The 26,043-nt window shown below is 39.3% G+C and overlaps 1 protein-coding gene and 1 long non-coding RNA gene across 3 annotated transcripts; one reads left to right on the top strand and one right to left on the bottom strand.

Moving 5' to 3' along the window:
- Positions 1 to 742: 742 nt before the first annotated feature.
- On the bottom strand, positions 743 to 21,654 carry INHBA (inhibin subunit beta A). 2 transcript variants are annotated; one of them, XM_013192075.3, is made up of 3 exons: positions 21,520 to 21,654; positions 18,331 to 18,851; positions 743 to 7,729 (listed from the first exon to the last, which is right to left on the bottom strand). In XM_013192075.3, the coding sequence occupies exons 2-3, from the start codon at positions 18,716 to 18,718 to the stop codon at positions 6,843 to 6,845; spliced, it is 1,275 nt and encodes a 424-aa protein (XP_013047529.1). In that variant the 5' UTR covers positions 18,719 to 18,851; positions 21,520 to 21,654; the 3' UTR covers positions 743 to 6,842. The 2 variants fall into 2 exon arrangements, with proteins under 2 accessions (XP_013047529.1, XP_066848292.1); XM_066992191.1 differs by lacking the exon at positions 21,520 to 21,654 and having other exon boundaries at positions 18,331 to 19,196.
- Positions 21,655 to 23,961: 2,307 nt separating this feature from the next.
- On the top strand, positions 23,962 to 25,741 carry LOC136790082 (uncharacterized). Its single transcript, XR_010829331.1, has 3 exons — positions 23,962 to 24,151; positions 25,115 to 25,296; positions 25,569 to 25,741. It is a non-coding gene; the product is annotated as an uncharacterized lncRNA (long non-coding RNA).
- Positions 25,742 to 26,043: the final 302 nt, after the last annotated feature.

The raw sequence follows: 26,043 nt of genomic DNA, 5'->3' as shown, positions 1-26,043 counted from the left end.
GAAACAAAAGCTTTCTGTAGCCACGATTGCACTGATTTATTGAAATCTTATTCTCAGTTAGAGGAAAGCAACTCACTTCTTCAGACTTTGCAGAATGGCTTTCAATGTCTGATTATTAAAAGGCCTGCTAATAGCTGTGGTGGCCCATGCTTAAGCACCGTGTAAGTAATCCATTTAAAGATCAACCTTGAGATTCTTGTTTCCTGATTCTCAGCCCACTGGAATGTAGCAGGAGTCCATTTATCACCCTAGGAATGCAAAGACTGGTGAAAACCCCTCATAAGTACACTTTACTTTCAAATACAAGAGTACTCAGATGATTTCTCACTATGGCTGCCTGTGAACTGATTATAAATGAGCACATGTGAACTGACAGTTTTGCAATTTTGTCTGGGTAATGCAAATTCTCTTTTTATCAGGGTAAGCATCTAATTCTGGGTTATTCAAGGGAATTGTGGTGATGGTAGCTGAACACCTAACAGCCTGCGGGCAAAGGGGAGCTGACACTGGCTGTGGCATTGGTACTGTCTCTGTTTCCTAAGAAGGGAACAACCTAAAATTGCATTACATGTAGGAGTGTGAGTCTGAATGCAGAGATAGGATGGTGACACTGAAAGGAAAGGCATTGCACTGCTTGATCCAAAGAGGCACCCGCGTTTCACCTCTGGTATTTTCTGGTATTTCCCCACGTCCCATGTATTTCCCAACCAGGAATGCGTATTAAGGGACGATTACACAATGCTTGGTGAAACTCCCTTTATTTATTTCACTTGTGTTGTTGCTGTTGTTGTATAAGAAAGAGCAAAATAACAAAAAGAACAAAGTAAAATAAAATAGTAGCTGACCCAAACATTTTCAACACGTTGAAATCCTCTTTCAAATGCAAAGACGCTTGCTTGCTTGCTTGTTTTCTGTCCTTTCTTTGCATTGATTTGTACAAGCAATTTCTCGGTGAGCCAAATACATCTCTGGTGTAACTTCACTGAAGTCACCAGACTTACACCAGAGGTGGTTTTGGTCCTCTGTCCTGGGTAAATACAGTAGGAATAAATTGGTCACGCAGGCAGGGTGTCTGGCAGTAAGTGCACTGAGTGGTCCTGGCAAACCAATAAGAAAGATCTAAAATAGAAATCCCAAACATGTCTTTTATTTAACACAGGGCCTAAAAATCTACTGGGAGCTGCTGAATACTGCCCACTAACTGTACAAAGTATAGGTAGCATGCCTTCCAAATATCAAAATACCAGACGGAATGCCGTGAAAATAAATAACTTCTAATATAAACAAATGAGAACATATCAAACTGTTACCTCTTTAAACATAATGTAAATAAAAAAAATACCAGTCCTTCTACACAATAAATATTAAGAAACCATTGACATAGTTGAAATGTACTCATATAAATTAACAACTTTAATTACATTAGCCGAACAGACATTGGTTAAAGCACTGCATGTAGTATGCAAAATAATAATAATAACAATAATAATAATAATATCAACAACAAAACACAAAATGATAAAAACAAAATAGGCTTCATAATATCTTGGCTTTCATAATTTATATATATATATGTATATACATATATATATAGTTGTGTGTGTATATATATTGTAGATATATATAATATGTATATATACATACATATATATATATCTTCAACCCATCGTCAATGTATTGTTTCTGAAAGTATTTAAATATAAAGAAACCCATCGAGAATTAACACAGATTCACTGTATCTCAAAAAATAAATAGCTATATAACCCAGAAGTGTTGTTTGTTTCTGCCTATGAAAACATTGCTTATAATTGTTCATGAAAGGTCAAATTACAGTTTTCATTACTCTGACTGAAAACCTTTTTACTCCACATGTAATGCAATGAGAGCAGATGGGGAGTAAAGCTCTTCAGTGTCAGAAAGTTAGCATCTGATTCTTATACTGATGCACAGTATTGACATGAGGTTTAACTTAAAGGAATTACTAATTTCCATCACCTCTCTTCTACCTACACTCCAGAAATAGATTCTGCTCACTTTATTCATGCTGACTGGTAACTTTCTAGGAAAGGAGACCCTCTGGAATCAACAGCATTGCTTACAGAGTAAGGCACTATTCCATGAGTAACTATAGTCCATAAAAATTATCATTTTGCACATAGACATTACAGATGCCTGAACTTCTCTAATTCAGAGATATTGCTGCCAGCCTCTGCATGGCCTTGTGGTGTCACAGTTATATGAACCTGGTAACTTGAATCTCAACTAAATACAAAAGAGTAGGTATTTATAACAGAGTCCTAGTTTGCAACGATGTGGTAAAAGGCTGTTTCTATTCAAGTCAATGACAAAACTCCCATTTCATTCAGTTCTGCAGTTTCAGGCCCTAGATCTGTATTCTGCTGTGACATATAAGTGCAGAATAATTATAAGCATCTGTTAGCATTTCCTTTTGCTAAACCCCAAGAATACAAATACATTCAGCCCTCCCAAAGAAACATCTTAATGTGCACTTCTGCCAGTTTCTTAGGCCTTGGATACAGTGAGCATCTGACATGAAGAGGGGGAAAGACCACTGAATGTCATCAGCTCTGAAACAAGAAGACTGTGGACGTACTAAACAAGTACATTTCTGTGATCAAATATATACTGAAAATACATTTTCAATATAAAAAGGAAATGGGTTATACAGAGAGGAATGCGTTAGTAGTTAAAAGCTTTTTTTTTTTTTTTTCTTTTTGGTATAGTAGTACCTGAAGGGAGAAGTAATTTTTGAGACTGCATGCCCTTGAACAACTGTTTAAATATGGTAACAATTTCTAATGCTATTTTAAGTACATGCAGATTTAATTAAACCAAATTATCAGGGGTGGGGTGTTTTGCTGGAATCAGTCAGTCTTGATTAACATCCCGATTTCTTATTTTATTTTATCATATAGTTTTTCATTTCCCCCTGCTTTAAATAACTCTGACCACAAATCAAAACCCCATGACTGAATCTAGAGATCAGAGGGAGAAACCTTTAAAATTTGTGAATAGTATAAACACATAAATGAAAGCTAAAAAGCGGGGCTTAGGAACAGTTGCTTCTTGCTTTGAAAAACCTTCTTCTGTTTTTGGTGTACCTATCATGCAACCCACTCACCACATGTAAAAATCCTCTTTTCTTTCCTCACTTGGAAATTGTCTCAGGCTAGTTTCACGTTTTCCAAGGCCAGCCCCTGTGCACCACATAAAACCTGGTATCAAACTCAGTATCAGACTTCTTTTTAAAGGCTCTGTCAGCTTTGACCAGGAAAACCATGAGCCTAAACTTACTCTGCTTACAGTCAATGGGAGTTTTGCCATTGTCACTTTTGGGAAGGTGCTGGGATTTCAGGACTCCGATGCTCTTAATTAATCACATGTGAGAATAATTTTTGCCAACATGAGCCATCTCACCTGCTTCCCTTGCCACTACATTCAGAGATCAACCATCATACAAGCAGCCTGTTTTTGAACAATTAATTGAATTAAATGTCGGATATGGTGCTACTCATTCAAAATCCGTTCTCTCCCTTCACACTGCCTATAGCACAAGGAACCTGTGGTTCAGCCTGCCTTACCTTTAGTCATGTAAGTAGTTTTACTACTCTTGTAAGGAGATCTGTAGACAACAATGAGCCTGTGGACATAAGTAAGGGTAGAAGGGCAATATACATCTAATTTTAAGTCCAGGTCCAAAGTTCAGTGAAATAAAAGGTACTGTCCTTAGCTGTCACAGGCTATGTTCCTGCCACAGCAGTTCCAGAGCCTGGCCCTACTTCTAGGAAAATCAACAATACTTCTGCCACTTGCTTCAAATGAAGCAGGGTCAGGAACTTGGTTTGTTTAAATTATGAAGATAGATTATTTGTGCCTTTTTTTTTTTTTTTTTCCCTACTACCATTTGGTATCCCTCCCTCTCCCCAGGAAGAAAATACTTAAAAAAAAAAAAATAAAATAAAATCTGCAATAATTTAAATCAGAAAGCCTTGATATTTTACAGAATACTTTAGTGACAAATTTAGTGTTCACCCAATTGTTACAATTTTTTAATCTTTTTTTTTTTTTGCAAACCGCAAACAAGTCTGTAAAAATGCATTGTATAAAAAGTACATAAATGTATAACCCATTAGCTGTACTATGCAATCTAAATACTGTGGAATAAATTAGATAGAAAACTTAGCTATAAGCATGTATGTTGATATCTATTCAACAGAGGAAAGGGCTTTTTTTTCCTTTTCTTTTTTCTTTTTTTCCTCTTTTTTTTTTTTTAAATCTCTATCAATACATACACATACAGACACGCTCCCATGCGCACATACATCTACACACACACAGACACAGAGCAAACCCCCCCCCACACACAAACAATTTTGGCTGACAAAAAATGAAGGCCCTGATTACACTGCTTAAACATGGTTCTCGCCATGAAGGTGCTAACACACTATCCCTAGCCAATGTGACCAGGTTAAATTGTGCTGTCTTTTTTTTTTCTTTTTTTTTTTTTACCTTTTTTTTTTTTTTTAACAGACTGTGCTCTCAGCAAGGTGGGGAGCCATGTTTGCGCTGCTTTCTGTGAGAGGTGTTTTGAAGCCCTTCCTGTCAGAAGGCAGCCAACAGGGGCTTGGTCCTGCAAACCTCTAAGAGTCTGAAGATTCAGGCTCAGGGTTATCAAACTCAGTGTAAACAGGGCCTAAAGGTTTCTCCCATTCCCTCTTCTCATCTCCCCCTACCCAAAGACACACGTTGTAACTTTAACATTCTTTTAAATACGACAGCGATAGAATTTTTTTTTTAAACCTATCTACCTATGCCCTATGGGTTGGACCCTTCAGGTTAGGTGTTGACACTGAAAATTAGGTTTTACAGGTAACGCACAAACCCATTAAGAGTTGTCATGCTAGAGGGTGGTGGTTGAGACGGCCAGCCTTTTGCTTAAGACTGCTTTTCAAACAGAAATCCTACCACAAGTGCCATTTTCTTTGTATTTGCAGGGGTGATGGTGGGCATGGCCCAAAGCTGCTTGCAATTTTACATCAATATTTTCTAAGTGTACACCAGCACTTTAGGTTCCTCTCACACAAATACCATTTTGAACACTCATGCTTGTTAGTAACAAACAAGCTTTTAACATACTGTGCTTTGCACACAAACATTCATTGTTTAAGAACATTAAAGTGAAGCCAGAAATGCTTATACCTCGTGTATACATACATATATACATACAGAAATATATACATATATATATATGTATGTCCCTTGTATAAAGTTGTTTCCCAATGATGCACAGTTGCTGTGCATCAGGGATAAGTCTTAAGTGTTGTATATGCAAAACAAGTACAGTTATGCTTAGATGGACCTTGGATCCAAGCACCTTGGATACACATCCCAGGGCTTTTGAGGGCTTTCTTCAAATTACAATTTTCTGTTTAGGGCAGAATTTGAATTTAACTGGTTAGCAGATATACTAGCCTGAATGTAATCAACCCACTGACCCTTAATTCAAACCATAACTTATTACAGGTGAATGATACCAACCACAAACAGACTTTTTAGAGGCTCGCACAAATGTCTTTGGTGTATGTGTCTATTCAGTTTAAGGTACAAAATAATAATAATAATAATAATAATAATAAAAATAGCTATTTTGTGTGCTGTAGCAGTTCTTGTATAGCTCACAATAAGTGCAGCTCTCAACCCCTCCCACACCCAACCACCCTCCCTTGCAAATGTTTGTTAAATAAGGATTAGACAGGTCAGACACCATTGTAGTGCAAATAGTAAACGATTAAAATTTTTTTTTTACAAAATATAGAAATGTTTGGCTCCAGTATCTGGACAAACATATTCCTTTCAAGTATCTCTCACTGAAGATTTTTTTTTTTAAAACAAGTTACTTCCATTTAAAAAAAAAAGTCTTTCTTTTTTTTGTTTTTGTTTTTGTTTTTGTTTTTTCTTTCTCTTGCAGGTAAACAGTTTCAAACCAACTAGGTTGCATAGTTCTAACGTTGTAAGCACCTTTACAATATGTAACTTTTATTCTTTCATTCGTTCTTTTTAATCATTTTTTCTTCATTTTTCTTTTCTTTTTTTTTTTTTTGTAAATGTAGTGCAGAAGATGAAGGTGTATACACCTGCACAATATTGTCTCTTTACCAATGTAAGTATATGTAAGCGTGTAGTGTCTGTATGTATAAAGGTATGTATATAAATACATAGCCACATATATATATATCCACACAAACACTACACACCTACTCAGTTCCTCGGTAAATTTTGGGGGAAAGTGCCAGTGAATGTAGTGTTCATACACATGGCTTTTCAAGGAATTTCAATGACATTTTGGACTTAGTCCAAACTGCTGCAGGTTAGATGAGCTGCTACCATGGCTTGAACTGATGGGTAACTAGGGGAGGGAACATAACTCCCCTAGTAATAGCTATGCTTAACATACTATCTAATAAGATAAGGAGCATACTGAAAGGAAGGGGAAATCCCCAACCCATACCGTCATTCAAACGTATCTCATTCAAGCCTGGGTTCATGAAGCTTTCCTCCTCTTTATAGCTGTAGTCTTTTCTGATCCTCAATATTTCTTTTTCTTTTTTTTTTTTTTTTACTTTCCCCTCTTTTTTTGTGTTGTTGTGTTTTTGTTTTTTTTGTTTGTTTGTTTTTGTTTTTAATTTGCTTGTTCTTGTTTTTATTTCAGATGATTGTTTCATTCAAAAAGGATCTTATACCATGTCAGGTCTTTCCTCTTCTTGGGCTTTTAAAACGTTCTCTTCTCAACTTAAAGAGAAGAGTCTTGTGCACATATGTGTCTATGAACAGCCACACTCCTCCACAATCATATTCTGTATATCTTTCTTAATGATGTTCTGGCCATCGTCATAGTAGAGCATGGACATGGGCCGCAGCTTGGTGGGCACACAACATGACTTGAGGTTGGCAAAGGGGCTATGGCCCCGCATGCGGTAATGGTTGATGACAGTGGAGTGGAAGGATAATGACGAACCAGATGTGCCTGCTATATGGCTGGGGCACTCTCCTTCGCAGTAGTTGGCATGATAACCTGTAGGTGCAATGATCCAGTCACTCCATCCTATGTCCTTGAAGCTGACAAAGAACTGCTTCTTGCAGCAGATGTTGACTTTGCCATCACACTCCAGGCCCCGTCTCCGCCGCCTGTGCTGACGGTCCTCCGAGTGCCGGGCAAGCATCATCAGGAAGGGCCGGTGCGATTGCTCCTTCTCCTCTTCTCCTGGGACTTCTCCAGCATCCTTTTCTCTCCCCTCCCCATCATCTTCCTTTTTCTTCTTCTTGCCCAGTAGCACCAGGCTTGCCCCAGTCTCTTGGCACAGGTCACAGGCAATCCGCACATCCAAGGAGTTCTTGCCTTGGTCCAGGAGTCTCTGGACACTGCTGGAGACAGGAAAGATGTGCCAAGTGCTCTTTCGGGTGTCCACTGCCTTTTCTGAAATCAGAGTCTCACTCCTTTCACCTTTCAGCCCTCCATCCTCCATATCTTCTGCTCCTTCAGAGTTGCCTTTTGGCTGCCGCTGCTGTTGAAACAGGCGGATGGTGACTTTTGTCCTGCTCCGGTTGGCCTTGGAGACCTTCAGGAAGAGCCACACTTCAGCATGTTCCACCACTGATAACTCACTGCCTTCCTTGGAAATCTCAAAGTGCAACGTTTTCTTGGGTGTGCCTGATTTGGTAAATGAAAATAGACAGGAAGAGCTAGTTAGTATGTCAGTTTGCGATCTGTTAAAGAGACCTTATTGTCATCGCAGACATGGAGTTCCCTAGGTTTCCTATTTGGCCCTTTACATTTTTATGATTCTTCTGTTCTAACTTTTCTTCACCTAATCCCCTTCTCAGATGCTTTTGTGAAAATTCTTTAGAAAACTACTTGTTTGTCTGTTGCTTTCCAGTACCATATTTTAACACTTCCAGTAATGTATTTTAAGCTTTTTGTTATAGCAATGATATCTTTATGTTCATTTATGCGCTTATGCAATGCATGGCAAATAAGCATCAGTAGCTGCTAAGAGTTCACTTCCTGGAGCTGCCTTTGTGATCACTATTAACTGAAAGGCAAAAATGAGTTTGTGACGACAGTCCATGACTATGTGTATCATACACATTCAAATCTGAGCCTAATAGCTAAAGTTGGGGGGTGAGTTCTTTGGAAATGAGGTGGGAATGAGATCTGTCCTTTCTCCCTCTGTAAAACACCATTCTTTATATGCATCTTAAAATGAGTTGTAAATGTCAATTGTCTCAAAAACAAAGAAATACTAACACATAAGCCTCAGCTTTCAGAGGGTTGCAGAGCTTTATTGTAAAGAATTGCAGAATTGCAGCAGGCAGACTCTTCATCCTGTGAGATGTTAGCTGTAAATCCTGTTCTTAATTTAACACACTGTACTCGCTGTGATTATAGTAATGGTGAATACACTGAAAAAATGAGCTAAAGAACTGTATAATTATGAGGATGGTTCTCTGGCATAATTGTATCAACTTGCTGAGATGTCATGATGATGATTATGATGGTGAGGGGGTGTTTCTCTGATACAGAGCTCATATCCCTGGCAGAAGTTGGAATGAATAATGAGGGCTGTTTAATGATTTGATCACTGGAGCATGAAAAAGTTAAGAGAGAATGAATTTGCTGTGGGGAAGGGGTATTATTTTTTAAGAGGCAGGTCCTTTTCTATTTTCTTGACAAAAGAAAAGTCCCCACTTGTATCTTTTGTTCTTTCTCAGGATGGAGGCCAGGGGTCACAGATTTGAAACGCACAGATATCTGACCTTAGTTGACAGACACAATATTCATAATTACCAGTTTGTCAGTGATATTATTCTTGAAGTACCCACAGCTGTTGACCTGTTTCTCTGTGCAATGGTTCTGCTTGTCAGGGAAGCATGTCTCTGTCCAATGGTTCTGTTTGTCGTCCTGAAAAGGACGAGTGGTGAAGAAAACTGAAGTGGTAGGAAGCATACAGGAAAAACTGCCCTTGTGGAAGCGAGGCTCTTCTCCTTGCTTCCCGTTGCCTCTGAACTCCACTTAATATGACCTTCCTGACTATCTTGCCGCTCCTGGTTTTTAAAATCTGTATTGCCCTTTGAGCTACCTGTTGCTTTCCCCCTCTGTGAAGTCCTGGCACTGACACATTCAGCTTTCCCTGGTGGCATTCCCAGGTCAAAGAGACAGACATGTCTGAATTAGTGTGGCCAAAGGGCACAGTGTTTTGTTTTTGTTTTCCCCCTAAGTGAGAGTGTGAAATTGTAGACTTTAACTGTCACTGAGATAGGAAAACACATGGTTTGTGTTAACTGCTTCTCACAGACTTTGCTGATGCCTGTCTCCAAAGCGAGCTCCATTAATTTCTAAGAGAGCCATGTGAACCCGTGGGACTGTACCTTAGAAAAGGAAGTGGATTATAGAAAAGACAGAGCAAGCTGACCAGTACTGTGGGGAGTGGCAGAGTTACTGTTTTTCTAGTATTTTTTAAATGAGAGTCATTCAATAATGACTGAAGGCTAACACCAGTTTTTCCATTCTAGAAGTGAAACCCTGGCTAAGCTGCCAGCTATATTAGAGCAGAGGGTAGCTGATAGGCATTAATCCCTCACTGGCCTGGGTTTCAGAGCGTGAGGAAGTATACAGTGACATTCCTCCAGTCTGAAGGAAACCTGGTCCAAGAGGCTGGCTGCATACTATGTAGGGATGTTATAAAGACTGTGCTCTATAAGAATGGTTACTTCTAAGGCCTGTGGGGACCTCTGATAGAGCCTGCACCTTCAACCCCCTGACCCTGTCTCACAAACTTATACCATGTTCCTGAGGTACTAGGCTGGACACAGACAGCAGTTCTGGTGCTAGGAGGGATCCTGTGCACGAGCAGATCAGCAGTGCTGGACATGGAAAACTGGCCCCATTGTTTGCTCTGAAGAGAGCAGCTGGGGTGTGCAGCCCTGGCCTGACTGGGGAAGAAGCTGTGTGGCCCTTCAGACCAGAAAAGCTGGGCAGTTCTGTGTTACAGAATAACTTAAAGCTGTTAAGTGCTCATGTATTTCACATTCTCATGTGTGAAGAATTTCACATTCTGTTATTTCCATTCCAGTGGGAACTGAAAATAGTTACGAAGTGACATATCTCCAACAGCAAATATTCATATTACTTTATGCACTGGCCCGGAAGTGTACCCATGCAACCACTCTTTTTGACAGATATTACATGAAAGAAACAAGATCTCAAGAACTCTGATAATTGTTTTTTCATATGCTCCTGTATGTGTGGAAGTTGATTTTTTCCTCATTACTAAAGATATGAGAAAATGAAACTACAGGAGTACATCTGCGTTGCTTTTTTTCACTGGAGAAAAGTGAGTCAGAGCAAGGTAGCATATGACCCATCCTTATGCAGGGATAACAGCTTCCCTGTAGGTTGTTATTGTACTGGATATTAATTGTAGCTACATTTTCACACACAAATGGTTGATTCAGCTTCTAAACAAAGAAGATGCAGGAAACTTATATGAGACTAATATTTCTCCATGACACAAAATACTCAGTCCTCAAACCTGCATAACTAATAAGAGGTTTTAAAACAATTTTAAAAATCATTCCCTTTCTCAGATCCTATTTAGACGGAAACTGGGAACGGTGGAAGGCTGGGGATAAAAAGCATGCTTTTATATTAGGAAAAAAAATGAGCTTTTCTGAATTTTCTCCACATTCATAATTAGTGTGTTGTGATCACACAGCACAAACAGTATGAATGCTCCAATCTTTGCAAGGTCAATTACGCTCAGACCAGCTCATTTTGAAATTGGGGTTTGGCCTGGGCTAGAACTGAACTGAGATCTCTGGATCGGGCTTATGATGATTATACATTCACTTTATAACAGGATCTTTATATTTCCAAAAAGTTCTGTGCTACGATAAAATACATTCTTCAGGTGTTCCAAGACAAAATTCTGCTGTATTTCATTTTTTCCACGTTTTGCTTAGGGATTTAGCAGTCTTTCCTTTCTGGTCTGAGTTAACGACCTTGTTCAAGCTCTCAGAAATACATGCTGTTCATCTAACTAAAATTAAGAGGAGACCTTCCTGCAAGTTGGGGGTAGTATTACTTCCATAATTACACTCTGTTTATCCCCTTGTCCTGACTTCTCATCTGCCACAACTGATTTGCAAGGGTCTTTTTTCATTTCTAATCATCCTGCTCCTCCTGCCTGACTCCTGTGGAAAGACCCACAGCACAACAGTGGCAATGCCTTCATCACTTCAGTGCTCATATAAGCGGCAACAGCAACAGGCTGGATTGTTACCGTGGCAGAAAGCAGCTGAAAAAGGAGACAAGGGATTACTTTAGCCCCCTTTGATTGCTTTTCCTCATCTCCCCTTTCAACAGCCTTGGAGAGGCCACCTCTCTGCTTTGCTGCTAGGCAGAAGTCCCTTCCAGGAAGAGGGCTGGGACGCTGAGGGAACCCTCTAGCAGCGCTGGGGACACGGCAAACGCCATGAAAAATGGTTAAAAATACAAGCCCTACAAAGAAGTGCATATATGGTAAAAGGTTTAATGGAGGGAGTTACTGAATGGAAAGAAAGTGTAGCATCTGTATACGCAGCATGAGAGTTTGCTCATATCTGTTTTTCTCTTCAGTGGTGCTCACATACACTTTTAGGACAGAAACCCGAACCTGCCCGCACAGGTGCCCTGCTCCCTGCCTCCAGAAGGGCTCACGCAAGGGTCTCTGCCCACTGCCCGGTGCAGGACAGCATGGAGGGCTGGCAGGGCCCAGGCTCTGAGGCTCAGGGTCCCTCCAGGCTGCAGCTGCACAGCCAAAGCTCATTGATTTGCAATTTGCAGCCTGCTTCAAGATCAGGCCCCGTTAGTTCAAGCTGTGTGCACATACCAGAGAGGGCTTAAGCTATACAGTTAAGAGGATTTTTTTTTTTGAATAAAATGCTAACATACTTAAAATGATGTTCCCTCCTCCCCCCCAACCATATGCTGTTAAATGATTGACTGATTTTTTTTCAGAATGAAAGTGATTATGCTTCCTGACTTATCATGTGACTTATTCTTAATTTATCTTAATACGCAGTATTTAAATTTTCCATTCAGAAATGCTCACTGGGTAAGAAGGTGCTGTTACTTTAAAATTCCATTCTTCACCGCTGCTTAATTTTGAACCATTTTTACGTTATACTGTAAGTGAACTGTTTTTCCATACAAAGCAAGCTTTTTTTTCCTTTTTTAGTTGCTAACTTTACTACTGCCTATGTTTAGATTTGGGGGAATTTGTGCTGCATGCCAATCTGTAATTACATTCAAAAGCATCCTTCTCTTCACTTCTCATTTCCGTTCCCCAGGAGACAGAAAAAAAAATAGGTTACTAGAAAGGTTCCTCTAAAGAGAGCAAAGAGAAGAGCATGGTTATTGAGAGATAATTGCTCAAAATGTTTACTAATGAGTGACCACTAGAGTTAGATGAATTTTTCACAGTGCAGAATTTATTCAGTGAATTTAGCACTGTTATGGTCTGGCAATTATCCCCTGGGCAGACTGATTATTACAAATGTATTATTACTGCGATTAGGCAGTGGCCATTTCTGTGAATGCATTTCAGCTTATGGATCACTGACAAACGATTTATTCTAACTATTCACCACCCCGTGTATGTGACTGGTCATCTGGGTTGCACAGTTTTGTTTCTGCTCCCTGACTGGGTGACGGTTGCCTCTTGAAAAGGGAGGAGGAATTATGACACAAATAACAAACACCTTATATCTATGTTCACATCCCCTTTGCTGCCAGCAAAACGGGATTTTTGTCGTGAGAGATAAAAAAAAAAAAAAAAAAAAAAAAAAAAAAAAAAAAAAAAAACTATTCCCCACTATTCCCCAAGCATTCATAGGGGAGAAAAATAAAATAAAAAAGCAGCAACAACCTTATTTAAATACCATTTCTTGAAAAATTAACCCAAAGGGGCATTGACAAGGTCATTCAGAATGTGAAATAATTCAGTTCTGGTGAACCTTGACTGTCCCCTGCTATTTTGTCAGGAGAGAAGCACTTTACATCCACAACCTAGAGTTCCTTCCAAATTGAAAGCCCTTCCCCCACATGGCCTTAAATATTTAGAAACAAAAAAGGTGTTTGTTTGGTTGTGGGTTTTTTTGTGTTGTTGTTGTTGTTGTTACTTGAGTTTTGCATTTACATCTAAAATATCTCAAGGAAAGCTTAGGGTCACTTGCACCAATAGCATATTTCAAGATACAAATAATATCAAGTCTTTGTCTTTCACAAAAGAGATAATTTTTTGTACATACTTGTAATACTTTAAGTTCTAAAATTAAGTGGATCAGAAGCTGTCACTGTCTTAATTACAATACTTGATTTCTGTGCAGTAAGGCCCAAATAGCAAGTATACTGAAATGAATAGCAAAATTTCCAATTACTTTCAGAAGACTAAGGTTCAGTCCAAAATTACATCTTGCAACACTCAGTTGCATGACATCAGATTGCTTTTTCACACTCATATAGATGTAAGTAGATAGAAGGACTGCCCAGCATGAATCTGTGCAGGAATGTACACATGAGCAGTGTAGGTATATCCCACACACAGGAGGGCACATGAAGGCACATACTTACAAGCAGGAATCTGTCCACATTACAGTGTTGCAGGTACAGCTGCATGGGTATATAAGCGTGCCTCCTCTGGCATACCCATGTCTCTGGACATACATCCACTTATACGTGCATACAAACAAATGCATATCCATATATTTCCAGCTAGATTTGCATACCAAACTGTATGCATGACTACCCAAAGAGGGACACATACAGTACTTTCTGTCCCTCTCTCTGTCTCTCAGGTATCTTTTTATAAACTGTTTCCCACCTTCTCAGATTCGTCTGTGCTTTCTCAAATTGTTCTCAAAGCAACCAACCTCCTTCAATTCTCACATTTTGTTACAATGAAACAGATTAATTCAGAATGGCTTTCTTCTTCTGGAAGTAACTTGCTTTCATTTGCTAAACTTCAAATCTTCGATAAAGTATGCCAAAGCCAAGAAAAAAAAAAAAAAGAAGAAAAAAAAAAAAAAGGCAACACCAAAACTGGGGGGAACGAGACTTGTTTTCTGAAAGCCAAGGAGACTGCATTAGAAAAAAAGATGTGAGAAAATCAGCTCAGATGATGATTCATGGTCACATTTCTCAGTATCTTGTAAAAATAATAATGATCATTTCTGATCTCTCCAGATATCCAGAACTTCCAGCATCCATCAGTTTATCAGTTTTATCTTTTTCCCCTTTGCCTATTTCCTTCCACTGCATTTTTTTTTACTTGCAGTCTTCCACTCCAGTGAATCTCTGTCTTTTAAATAACCGAGAAGAGAGAAACAAGAGCTCCACTCAGAGAAGCTGCAGATAAGCATAAAGATCTCTGGGATTCAGGGTTCAATTAGGTAAAATAGAAGCTTGCAGGAAGGTTGCCTTGCATGGAGTAAAAAGCCTTTGGAGTGTGCCCTCTCGTGGCCATTCTTTATTCAGCACACATATCCATACCATTAAATACATTTCCTTTCAAAAGAAAATTGATGAAATGATTTAAAGAGTCATAAGTGGCCCATTCTTTTCCTCCTGCGCTGCCAGACTGGCTATATAAGAGTAGGTATCATCCTAAGAAAAGGTGTGAGTGTGTATATACACATATCTGCTTATAAAAAAAAGTTTGTATTACCTGATTAAGCCAGTTCACCTTGAATTCAGTAGGAAGGGAGACAGAAAGGTAAAAGCAGTGTAAATAGCTGTGACACTTGTTGTGGTTTTGTGTGCGTGTGTTGGTGGTTTTTTTGTTTTGTTTTGTTTTTTTGTCTGTTTGATTTTTCCCCCCTGACAGTTCTCCTAACGATAAGCCTTTGGATTTTAGTATTTCTACCCAGAAATTCCCATTGCCTTCTCGGGTGCTGACGTTAGCAACCCATTTCATTGGTAGTTTAGTTGCCAGGATCAAATTCACTTGGAAAAATCCCAGGTCTGCCTAATAAGCTATCTACTTAAAATAATGAACAAGTTAGTAGCCAAACATATTTTATGAGCACTCACTATCTCAGTTATAGAACCTGTTGGATTTGCTCGTCATGAATGTATATGACCCCTCTCCTCAAAAGACAATTTTTAAGTCCTTGAAATAACCCACAGAGCTCTGGCACAGCTACCCTCCTAGCAGAACTAATCGAGGTTAGTAATCTTAGTTTGATATGCAAGTAGAAAATCATTTTCGTGTTTTACTTGTAAGAGTGCCAAAGGACAGTAGGGTGCATTTGTAAACTTTTGCCCAATACTCATGGTCATTAGTTTTGCAAAGATTTGCCTGGATTTGTTAGCTGTGAAAACTACCTGCCAACTATTTTGCTGATTTCCTGGACGTAACTACACCTGTGCTTCAAACAAGTTCCCTGCATTTAGTTTCCCCTCTAATTGTCTGTAGCCTATGCTTGCTTGAATTATGGTCTCTTATAAAAGAGCAGTCTCAAGCCAGAGCCACGTGCACAGGGCACTGTTTGTTCATTCACTCCGTTTCATTGTATGTCTGAGGATACGGCTGATGAAGGATGGAAATACTATTTTTTTTTATGAAGGCAAGTAGTAAATGTGGCTTCTGAAAGGTAAAGGGAATGGCTGGTTTATGTCAAGTCATACGCAAAGGAGCAAAAAGCCTGAAGTATTATTTCTCTTTCCATAGACATTTATTTGATACAACGTGAGATGTTTCCATTCATTTTCATTGATTTCCTACTCCCCTCTTTTGAGACAGAGTGAGTTTCACATTAAAAGCAGAAAGAATATTAACCTGACTGTGAGAGTAACATGTTCATTCTCCTGCTTGGTGCTTTAAACTTATCCATACTCCTCCCAGATACTACAGACCAAACACTGGTGACTGTCCATGTGGCTACATTCTGTTCCAGTCTTTTTTTTTTTTTCCCTTTTAATTCCTACCCAGCATGTCATTTGCCTTCTTTTTGCCTCAATTTCTTCAACAGGAAAAATAATACTGCTTTAATATTCGACGCACAATACTGCTGGTGTGGGAGTGGAAGAGAGCCCAGGTGAAGTTCACTCATGCGTTGCAGCACTGGCACCTGTAAAGCATGGTGGATCCACCAGTGTTAGCAAGACAACAGCTACAAGCGGCTCCAGGTGAAAAATATATGTATCAGCAGTTTGAAGTCCACAGACTGGAGTCAACATTTCCATTATAAGCCCAAACCCTGGAACTCAGTTTCTAGGTTGCTGAAAGCTCCTCCCAAATAAAAGCCTGGCAGATATGGGATGCAGGGCTGGAGCAGCCCTCCTGCCTCAGCTTCCAGGATGGGCTTAGGTGGAGGAGAAAGCAGGGAAGAAAAGGCATGGGTACACAACTTGTGCCCTGGCATGCGGCCGCGCAGCTCCATAGCATGTCTTCTTCAATTAATTTGGCTAGCAGTGGTAGGACAACACTATGTAAATCAAAGTAAGCAACGTGCTAGCATTGGGTATTTTGTAGCGGGGGATCGGTGGCTGGACTATTGGCCAGCATGTGGGACATGGCACGATTTTCGTTGCTCACGTGAGCCCAAGAGCCAATGGCTTCAGGAGTTGCCGTTGGAGGGTGTTGTACTGAGTAGGCATATATCAAATTCCAAATTCCTTTGTGTCAGAGCTCAGGAGAGACAATAATGTGTTTACAAATGATTGGGACTCACACAGTGAAGAGAAACCACTGCTCATGCCATATGTGTTTCACTGGGCTCAGAGCGAGCTGCTGAATACCAGGTGGGGAATCTGACTCGTAGATCGCCTAGGGATTTCACTGCATTTAAAAACTCATTTCTGAACTAAGGTTGAGCCACTCCTGCTTCTAGGGACCACTGGCATTGACATCTGCCTGCTTTCTGAAGTGGGGGGGATGAAAAAAACTGAAGAGCTCGCGCTTGCATACTGAAGGGACTGATAATGTATGTATTGACAAGGACGCCAAAGGCAAGGGCTCCTTGTACAGTTGGAAATCGGACAGCCAGCAGGAATGTCTGCTCTTAAAAGCATGCACACTTCTTGTGCATGGCTTCCCTGCAAACAGAACATCTGAGTCAACAGGTTTTCAGGACTGGAAACTCTGAGTGTTGTCTTAATTGTTTATACTGCTGCAGCAAACTTTTAAACAAAAATGCTTGGTGTTCCTTTGCATACTTTGCCTACCATATGCTGTACCAAACAAAACAATGACATTCTTTTAAAACCGTCTTGGCAACAGGAAAAATGCTTTGGCTAGACAGCATCATAAAAAGTTGCTGTTAGTTAGATGATAGAGTTATTGCAAGATATTGACATTGTTGCATGCATAAACATACTCTCACATACAAACAGATATATATGCACATACATATACATTGAATTAAAATGAGTTCTGGTCCTATTCATGTAGGAACAAGACAGTAAAGTACAACTTTAGAGTGGTTTCCTATTGGCAGTTGATGTGAGCCTGAAGCTATTAGTTAGTAAATATCAATATTCTTAGCTCTTACTACATAACAGTTAGGGAAAACAGTGCTGTAAAAGAGTTCAAAATGCACCCTACCAAGGTTGCATTTTTTTGGCAGGAGAGGTTTAGGAGCAGAACCTTTTTTCCAGTATGCAGAAGCCTGCATTACAAATTGGATCAGCTACAGCAACTTGTCCAGTTCTATTGAAGTCATCTAACAGTCCCTGCAACTCTTTACTGCCGAAGATGCTGCATTAAATCAGAAAACAAAAATGCCCTCTCGCTTCTAAAAGTTAAAGCTGCTTCCTCTGATTTTATAACTTCCACTATAATTTTTATAAGAAAGGGCAGTTTCCCAAGTAGTTTGCAGCTCACATTCTGTCTTTAGAAAGTCCCCAAAAGGCTTCAGCCCTTTTTCTTTCACCATCAGCCCTGCGATCCACTACTTTAGTGCAAGTACTCTGGCTTCACAAGCAGTTTGGAGGACCCCTTTGCAGCCTGACTTTCTGCTCGAGATTGGTTAAAGAGCTTCCTCCCTGTGTGGCTGCCTGTGCTTAGCAAGTGTAATCTGTAGCCAAGACTAAGTCAGAGAAATCAAATTCCTTCAGAGACAACCCCCCCCCCCATCCCATTCCTCCTTCTCCCTTCCCCCAGGTCTCATCCCACAACCTTGGAGAAAACAGTACTGCTGAGGAGAAGAAAAGAAGTTAATTGCAGTTCTGGCAAGCAGGCTATTTTACTGTTTTGTTTTTTAAGCACTCACCTGATTCCGCAAAAGTGATGATTTCTGAGGTTTGCTCCACAACTTCATTCATTTCGGCTCTTCTTCCGACATCATCCTCTATTTCCACATAGCCATCCTCTCCCACCTTTCCCACGTGGAGTTTCTTGATGGCATTTAAAAGTGCTGCCTTGGGCACCGGCTGGGTGATATTAGGTCTGTCCCTCAAGTGCAACATGTTCAGTATGTGCTTCTTTACTGCTTCCACCATCTCAGGCTGTGAGCTGGGCACATCCTTCGAGAGCGTGGCAAGGGCACATGATGGACAGTCAGTGACTGAACTGTGCCCCTCGGATCCTGGGGTTGGGGAACTCCTCACTATAATCCAGCAAAGCACCAACAAAAATCCTCTCTTCCAAAGCAAAGGCATCCTGGCAGCAAAAGTTGTTGTGATTCCCTTTTTAAAAGGCCCTGCTTTTCCTCCCCCTTCACGCACAGTTTTTTTGGGGCTGGTTTGGTTTGTTTGTTTGTTTGTTTGTTTTTCCTTCTCTTCAGCAAATTCTCTGGAACAAGAACCAAAAGTTTTCTGTGAAGTTTTGTTTGCAGGTTCCCTCTCTGAATGCAATAAGTGCTGTAGATGTTTGTGGCTGTCAGGGAGAAGAGTTCTGACTCTGTCTCAGAGTAGGAGAGAGACACAGAGAGAGGGAGAGAGAGGGAGAGGACGGATTGGCCTAAAGTGAGTGAGTGAATGGGAGAGGGAGGGAGTTTTGTCTGTGAGTAAAGGCTATGATTAGGAAGGGGGAGGAACAGGCAGGCTGGCTTCCTTATGCTCATTGCTCCCCTAACACACACCTCTCTTCAAATATCACTACTCGGGTTTTCTGCCCTCCCCCCTTTCTAAAATCTCTTTTATTTCTTGTAAATTTACTCTCTTTTTTTACAGTTTGACCCTCCTGGCTCCCTCCTGGCTGTCATCCTCCCCCCACCCCCACCCTTTTTTTTTCTTTCTTTTTTTTTTGTTTGTTTTATTCCTTCAACAGTATCACTGGCTTAACTAAACAGAGGAAACATGAATGAATGAAAAGAGTGAAACCTTTTATTAATGAGCACCTTGCTCTTGTCCTGTCTGGTATTGTTAGGGATAGCAGGAGATCTTAAATAGCTTGCGAACAAGAGGGCGCTAAGGGCAGGGGCTGAAAGTATGCTGGGCAGAATGTTATTCTGCCTTGAGTAGAAGAGAAAAGAGCTTTTCTACTCACTTGTAAATGCTGGAGGTTATCAACACTGGCAAGAGATCTGACGGGAGCAAAATAACACTGTTGTTTGGAGGGCTATATAATACATGATACACTCTCCAGCTGCAGTACGCAGTCAGGCACTGAGAGCCTAAGCCAGAGTTGGTACGGCACATATCTGTGACATGCTAAGGTACTGCCCTGGCACCAGAAATATCCCTGCTTCTATGCTAGTCTGTGCCTAGAAGTTCTCAGGCAGATATATTTAGGTTTGGGGTTAATCAAGTAACGTCTGAAAAATGCTTTGAAGATGGAAAGTGTTACATGTCATCTGGCCAAATCATACTTGCTCCTGACTCAGGCAAATCCCTCATCGAAGCCAATAATAATTCTGTCTGAGTGAAGGCTGAGTAAGATCTTCTACATTTGGCCCATTGTTATTAGAAGTCACTTTTTGTTTCATTCATTTAAACGACACAATCATAATATTAGAATAAGACCATGAATAAAACGCAGTTGAAAACACTGCTAGGACCCAGAGTTTCAGCCACTGTTGGTAGACCCTTGGCAGTTTATACTGACGAGGGTTTTTCCCAGCAGTGGAAAGGCATTTGCTATGTTACTGTCATGACTTCGTATCGTCTTTATGTTCTGCAGCATCTCTGTTCTGTTCCTTAACTAGCAAGGGTGAAGCTAGCAAACTCCCTCATGTTTGGACTTGGTAACTGATAATGAGAACACTAAAAGCTGACGGAGTTTAGCTTTTGAGTTTTTTCTGCACCAGACTTTAACTTTTGCTGATTTTCTTAGAGCTTCTGCCTTTTTTAGTAATAGCCCTCTTTCTTTTCCTTCCTTTCATACTCTCTCTCTCTCTCACGCACTTCTGCCTTCTTCTCAGGTGTGGTTACCTCCTACCCAGCAAAAATTCCACTTTCACTATATTACCGTCAACCATTGTATTTTAGTGGGAAGGTATAATTTATAAATATAAGCATTGTAAGGTCTCTAGTTTCCATGAGATGATTACAGGCACATGGGCTGAGAGACAGGCACAGGATTATAGTTAAATGAAACATACAGAAGTAACTGAACAATCAACCAAAGTTTTACAAATGTTATATATTGCAAGTCCTTTTCAATTAAGGTCTTTTATAAGTCTTTCACTGTTATAAGGCATCCACAGTACACCCTCATCTGTGTTTTACTGACCTCAGTTGCTATACTGTTATATACTGTTACACTTACGGGTCTGTCAGCATTATAAACCCTGCAGCCATTCTTATAAACACATCTTTGTAACACAAACCTTGCTATAATACATCTAAATTTCTTGGATCTCATGAACAGCCCAAAGTCTGTTGTAATTATAGGAAGTCTGAAAGTCAGCTTGAAATAGAACTAAAAGTTTAATTGGATGAAAAAATAATTTCAGATGAAAATATGCATTCATGATTAGATGTACTAACAGATGACTTAATTAAAGGGGTTATTTATAGTTCTAATATAGCACCTATCCCAACAGTGTCTGACGAAAAGTAAGGGATAGGCATATTTCAGTTTAAAAGACAGATAAGTATGTTTGGGTTCTTGTTGTGAGGTGTACATTGCTTGCCATATATAACAGGTACACTTATCACAGACAATCTATTACATATAGGTATAGCATATTATACTTGCATGCCATGGTGATGACAGATTTAACATTAAAGCATGACTTTCCAAAAAGCATTGTTTTCTAAAAGCGAGTCTGCTAGTACCACAGATAGATAGTTCAATAGTACTTACATACATACGCATATATATATATGTTTATGTCTAAAAATACATAGTGTTTGGATAAATATAGAAATGATGGTTCAGATTCTTTCCATAAAATTACCTGAGCTGAAAAGCTCTGTATATACATTCATTCAATATATCAGTAACAAAATGCAACAGCATGCACATGAATTAAAAGTTTTAGTTTTAGAAGAAAAATGCTGGTTTAAAGTTTTACCTCTCTAGTCCTCACTCTCAGAAGGAGACTGCTGTGTTGTGCATTAAGAACTGCTGAAGTTCCTCTTTGTGGTACTTATAATGCGAAGCTTTATACTGTACTTCTCATGTGTACACTCACATATAGTGTCTGTCAAAAGTAAGTGGGCCGGATCAGTGTGCTGGATTGGTTAATCCTGTTACATCAGCAATTGACTGTTTTTCCTGTATGAGACATACTTCTGGTAATTATCTAATGGAAACTCCTAATTGTCTAGCATGACAAAATATCGTGGATTCAACTTGTAGTGGTGATCTCTGTATCCATTTAAAGAATAGAACCTAAAATGAGACTGAAAGCAAACATTATGAGTCAGGAAGACACACTCCAACTTGTTTTATTGCATAGCTAGATATAGATATTATTAGATGTAGATATCACTGATTTAGTTCAAATACAGTATTTGCCAGATACTTAATTACTAGTTAGCAAATTGTTTTAGTCTTCTATCATGCTGAGGATATATCAGATAATCTATCTACAAATTTGGATTATTTTCAAATTCAGGAAAATGCATTTGATTAAGAATCCTTTTGCAGAGGATATAATTTTTAGCTCAATCTTTGTATAAATGTACCTTTCTGTTAACTTAGATAGTTTTAAAGCTCTCCAAAACTGAACTATATTGCTCATGTCCAAGTCTCAGAGCTCCTTGACATGCAGATTGCATCACTATTAAAAACTATTTAGAAACATAAAAATAAGTTACAATGAATGACAGGGTTTTTTTGTTGTTGTTTTTCAGGTATGATATTAACTCCTGTGAAATAAAATCAACTTAAATTTTCATTTCAGTTTATAGTAGTGAAACTCAAAAATAACTATGCCTATTAGGCAGTGTGTAATTAATATATATATATAAGGTCAAAAGTAAAGCCAAAATCAATCTCCTTTCTTAAACACACATAATAGCTGGCTTTATGTGGTACCATTTATGACAAATGGCATGATCATGCAGTCTTTACTCATTCAAAACACCCACTGATTACCAGAAAATCCCCATCCTTCAGATTTTTTTTTTTTTTTGGCCTGAATCGTACTTATAATTGTATTTTTATGTCCTGTTGGTAATGTAAATTTAATCTGTCTTGGAATATGGCTGTATCAGGCAAGAAAGATTTAAAATTTTCAACTTACAGTGATACCAGGGAGTCCTTAGAGCAGCACTGATTCAGACTGAAGTATGTGCAGTATTCACACAACAGCTTTGGTAGAATGAGCAAAAAATCAGGAGTTAATGGGAAACATATGACCAGATAGGTTGTTTTGTTTCCCAGGTTTAATATGCATATAATAAGTTTTCAGGCTTTAACGTGCTGTGGATTGAAGCCTCTTGAAACAGGTTTCAGTAGCTTTCCTGCAGCCTGACATTGGTGGTTCCAGTTGTTACAAAGAACATTTTATTTTTAATTTTTCCCTTCAAGGACAGCGAGAGAGGCACACTTGAAGAAACACATAGTGAGCGTGCATGCACATACCTACTTCTTTTTAGGGCAATATCTTTAATGGGGATCCTAAAACCAAGTTGCGTCAGAGGACTTTTCCAGCGCAGAATTGTGCTTTTCTCAGGACCAAACTGAATTTGGTTTTAGCTGGCATCCTAAGCCCCTTTGAAATTAGTTACATACTGGTAGCGCAGTGACTGTTGTGATTTGGCAGTCAACAAGCGCTCAGCAAGAGACCTTGTACTGCACTGATTTTACAGAGAGTGGAAAAACTGCCCTGCCAGTACCAGAGTTACCTTCTGCTGGGACGCAGGACGGCACGGGGTCCACTTTCAGCAGCAGCAGCAGTTGGTGCTGGTGCCGGTCCCACCAAGCATCTCACCCTGCTGCAGTTCCAGCACCTGCGGGGGTTTCTCCCCAGACTGCTGCCAGTCAGGGGCTCCCGGGGGGGAAACGTGTGGTCTGGGACAAAAAGAGAATGCTACCGAGCAAAGCACAGCAAACGTGCACATGATTTATAGCATGGGATAACTTCTGAAAGGAGATTAGGAGAAGTGAAAAGCATTATTCATTTCAGAGCATGCTCCTTATTGCCTCGGGGAATTAGCGTACAGCTTTACCAAAGGCCTAATGAAAGCTTTACTCAGTGACTAATTTTTTTTCACACCTATTTCTCTCTTTATAAATATTTTTCTCCCCACCCCTCCACTTCTTCTCATTTTGTTGAACACAGCAACACCTGCTGGCAGTGGTCCGGGAGTACTGCTGGAAAGGCCCACTGATCTAACTCTTCAGACCAGCTGCCATTAAGCGCTGCCAAGACATATTAATGAGCTGCCTCTATTTTTACCCCTTCCTTCCAGAAAGGGCAGAAAGGGCTTTTGGGAAAAACTGTAGCTGTATTTTTTTTCTTTTTTTTTTCTTTTTTTTTTTCTTTTTTTTCTGATTTTTTTTTTCTGGCAGCTTCAGAATCCAGATAATCATTGTTCATTTAGTGAAGCTGGAATTTCTAACACCAATTCCAATGCCATGAATTGATACCACATAAAACATCAGAGTGATGCTGAGCCTATCTAGATGGCTTACAGACATATTTCATTTCCCTGCTGGATCAGAAATAACTAAAGGAGTGGGACTGAGAGAGAAAGGTTAGTATATCAGCAACCTGCCTCTTTTTTCCTAATTGTGGATTTTATCTTACAAAATCTTGAAGAGCAGTCACTTGAAAACATTCTGGCACAGATTTCATTGCAAATCACAAGGAATCTCACTCTTTTGTACCTATTTTACTGTAATAGCAACAAAAGATGTGCCAGAAACTTATATTTAGAAGTTTTATGTTTCCAATTTTATATAAAAGGACCAATTAAGGCCAGTCTTCTTGTTCCTGTGAACACTAATACTTATGTGCTGTTTAGAGGGGCCAGTGTTTTCAATCATCATTAGTGAGCTGGTCAAAAAATAAAGTTCATCTGAGGATAGGAACTCAGTCTAGAGGGTGGGGTAAAGAATAGCTTTCAACTTCTTGCCTTTTTTTATACTAATGGATGACACTTTTCTCAGGGGGACAGGATAAGTATAAATGTTCTGTTTTAAGAAGTTCTCATATAAAATCAGTCTGGCTAACAAAAGCAAGTATGTTTGCTTTCCTTCTGAACTATACCTGTGTTCTCTGCTGTGCTAGTCATTGATCTTTTTGCTTTCCAAATCACTGAACAGCGAGTTGTTTCTTTAAAAGGGATACTTTTTACATCCATGTTATTTTAGCATAGGCGATGCCATTCACACTTAAAAATAAAAATCAGGAGATATGAATACATAAACCAGGTGACACTGATGATGATATTAGTGTGAGATGTTATGACAAAAAATATATATATGCGCATGTTCTGTGATCAGTGTTTGTTTAAAGCATTGCATGTGGGGTAAAATCTATTTACAAAGAGAATTTTTCTGAACCTATAGAGACTATCGAGTTAAACTACATCTAAATGAAGCTGTTCATACAACCTGTATGTAGTGTCCTGCCTTGCTGACTTGATAGGCTGATTTTCTGCATATTACTGGAATAATTGTCTTTTTTTTTCTTTTTTTTTTTTTTTGAGAAACAGCTTTGTAATGTGAAAAATGTCTTGAGTGATACTGTCTTCAAAGATATTTCCAGAGGTTGCGATTAGAGTCACACCAACGATTTAAACCCCACAGGGAGGGAGTCCCAGATGCCGGATCCTGTTTGGTTCCAAGTTGGGTGAAAATTTGTGGCTAAAGTTGGAGCAGCATTTAACATTTATAGGTGAGTTGAAGCTATTATTGAAAAATAGATTGCATGAAAGTAAGTTGTACACTGTTTTAAAACTTGCACAAATAATACATCAAAATCATTCCTAATGCAGTTGGACTTAGGTCAGCAGAGTTTTATCAAGAATACTTTTGGGCCAGCTGCAGAATAATGGGTAATGGCTGTATTTCTCTTACAAATCCTAAATTCTCTGTTCTGTGTTTGTTTTACTACACTTAATCACAGCATACGCAACATTGTATGTACAGACTCTTGCTATCTTTTAGCTTTTAGAGCCAATTCTCAACGCCACTGAAGTTAACACTGTCTGTGGGACCAGAAGTCAGTTGAACTGGGCTCTGATGCTGAAGATTAATATTAACCCTTGGTAGATGGAAAGAGAAACTAAAAATCAAGTCTTAGACAAAAGCTCTTCAGCTGATGTGCTTCCCAAAGTAATATTGCCTGTGGATTTTAGAAAGACTTATAACTCTGTTTGCAAGAGGAGAACTGGATGTTAATGTGCTTCGTTAATGTAAACTGGAATAGCTCCCCTGATTTCAGTGACTGGGTTACATCAGCAGAAAATCTGATCAAAAGTCTTTCTTTTTTTTAACTTCCATGTATGAATATGTATTATTTGGCTTGTCCTCAAAAAAAATAGGTCCCAGTTCTTGTGTTGTATGAAAGGTCCAATTTCATCTTGCTTTAACTCCCTCTATGATGGGGATACATTTTGTTCTGTTTTGAGTACTTCTAAAT

This window comes from Anser cygnoides, chromosome 2 (genome assembly GCF_040182565.1).
Source record: "Anser cygnoides isolate HZ-2024a breed goose chromosome 2, Taihu_goose_T2T_genome, whole genome shotgun sequence".
In the NCBI taxonomy this organism is placed as follows: Eukaryota; Metazoa; Chordata; class Aves; order Anseriformes; family Anatidae; genus Anser; species Anser cygnoides.
Note: the sequence above shows the minus strand (reverse complement) of the source record. Positions and strands in the feature narration are given on the sequence as shown.

Bases quoted from the DNA above. Each gene is read 5' to 3' on its own strand.
- INHBA (XM_013192075.3), bottom strand. From the start codon at position 18,718: ATGCCTTTGCTTTGGAAGAGAGGATTTTTGTTGGTGCTTTGCTGGATT. The intron at 7,730-18,330 runs GTGAGTGCTTAA...TTACCAAATCAG, and splicing joins CATCACTTTTGCGGAATCAG to GCACACCCAAGAAAACGTTG.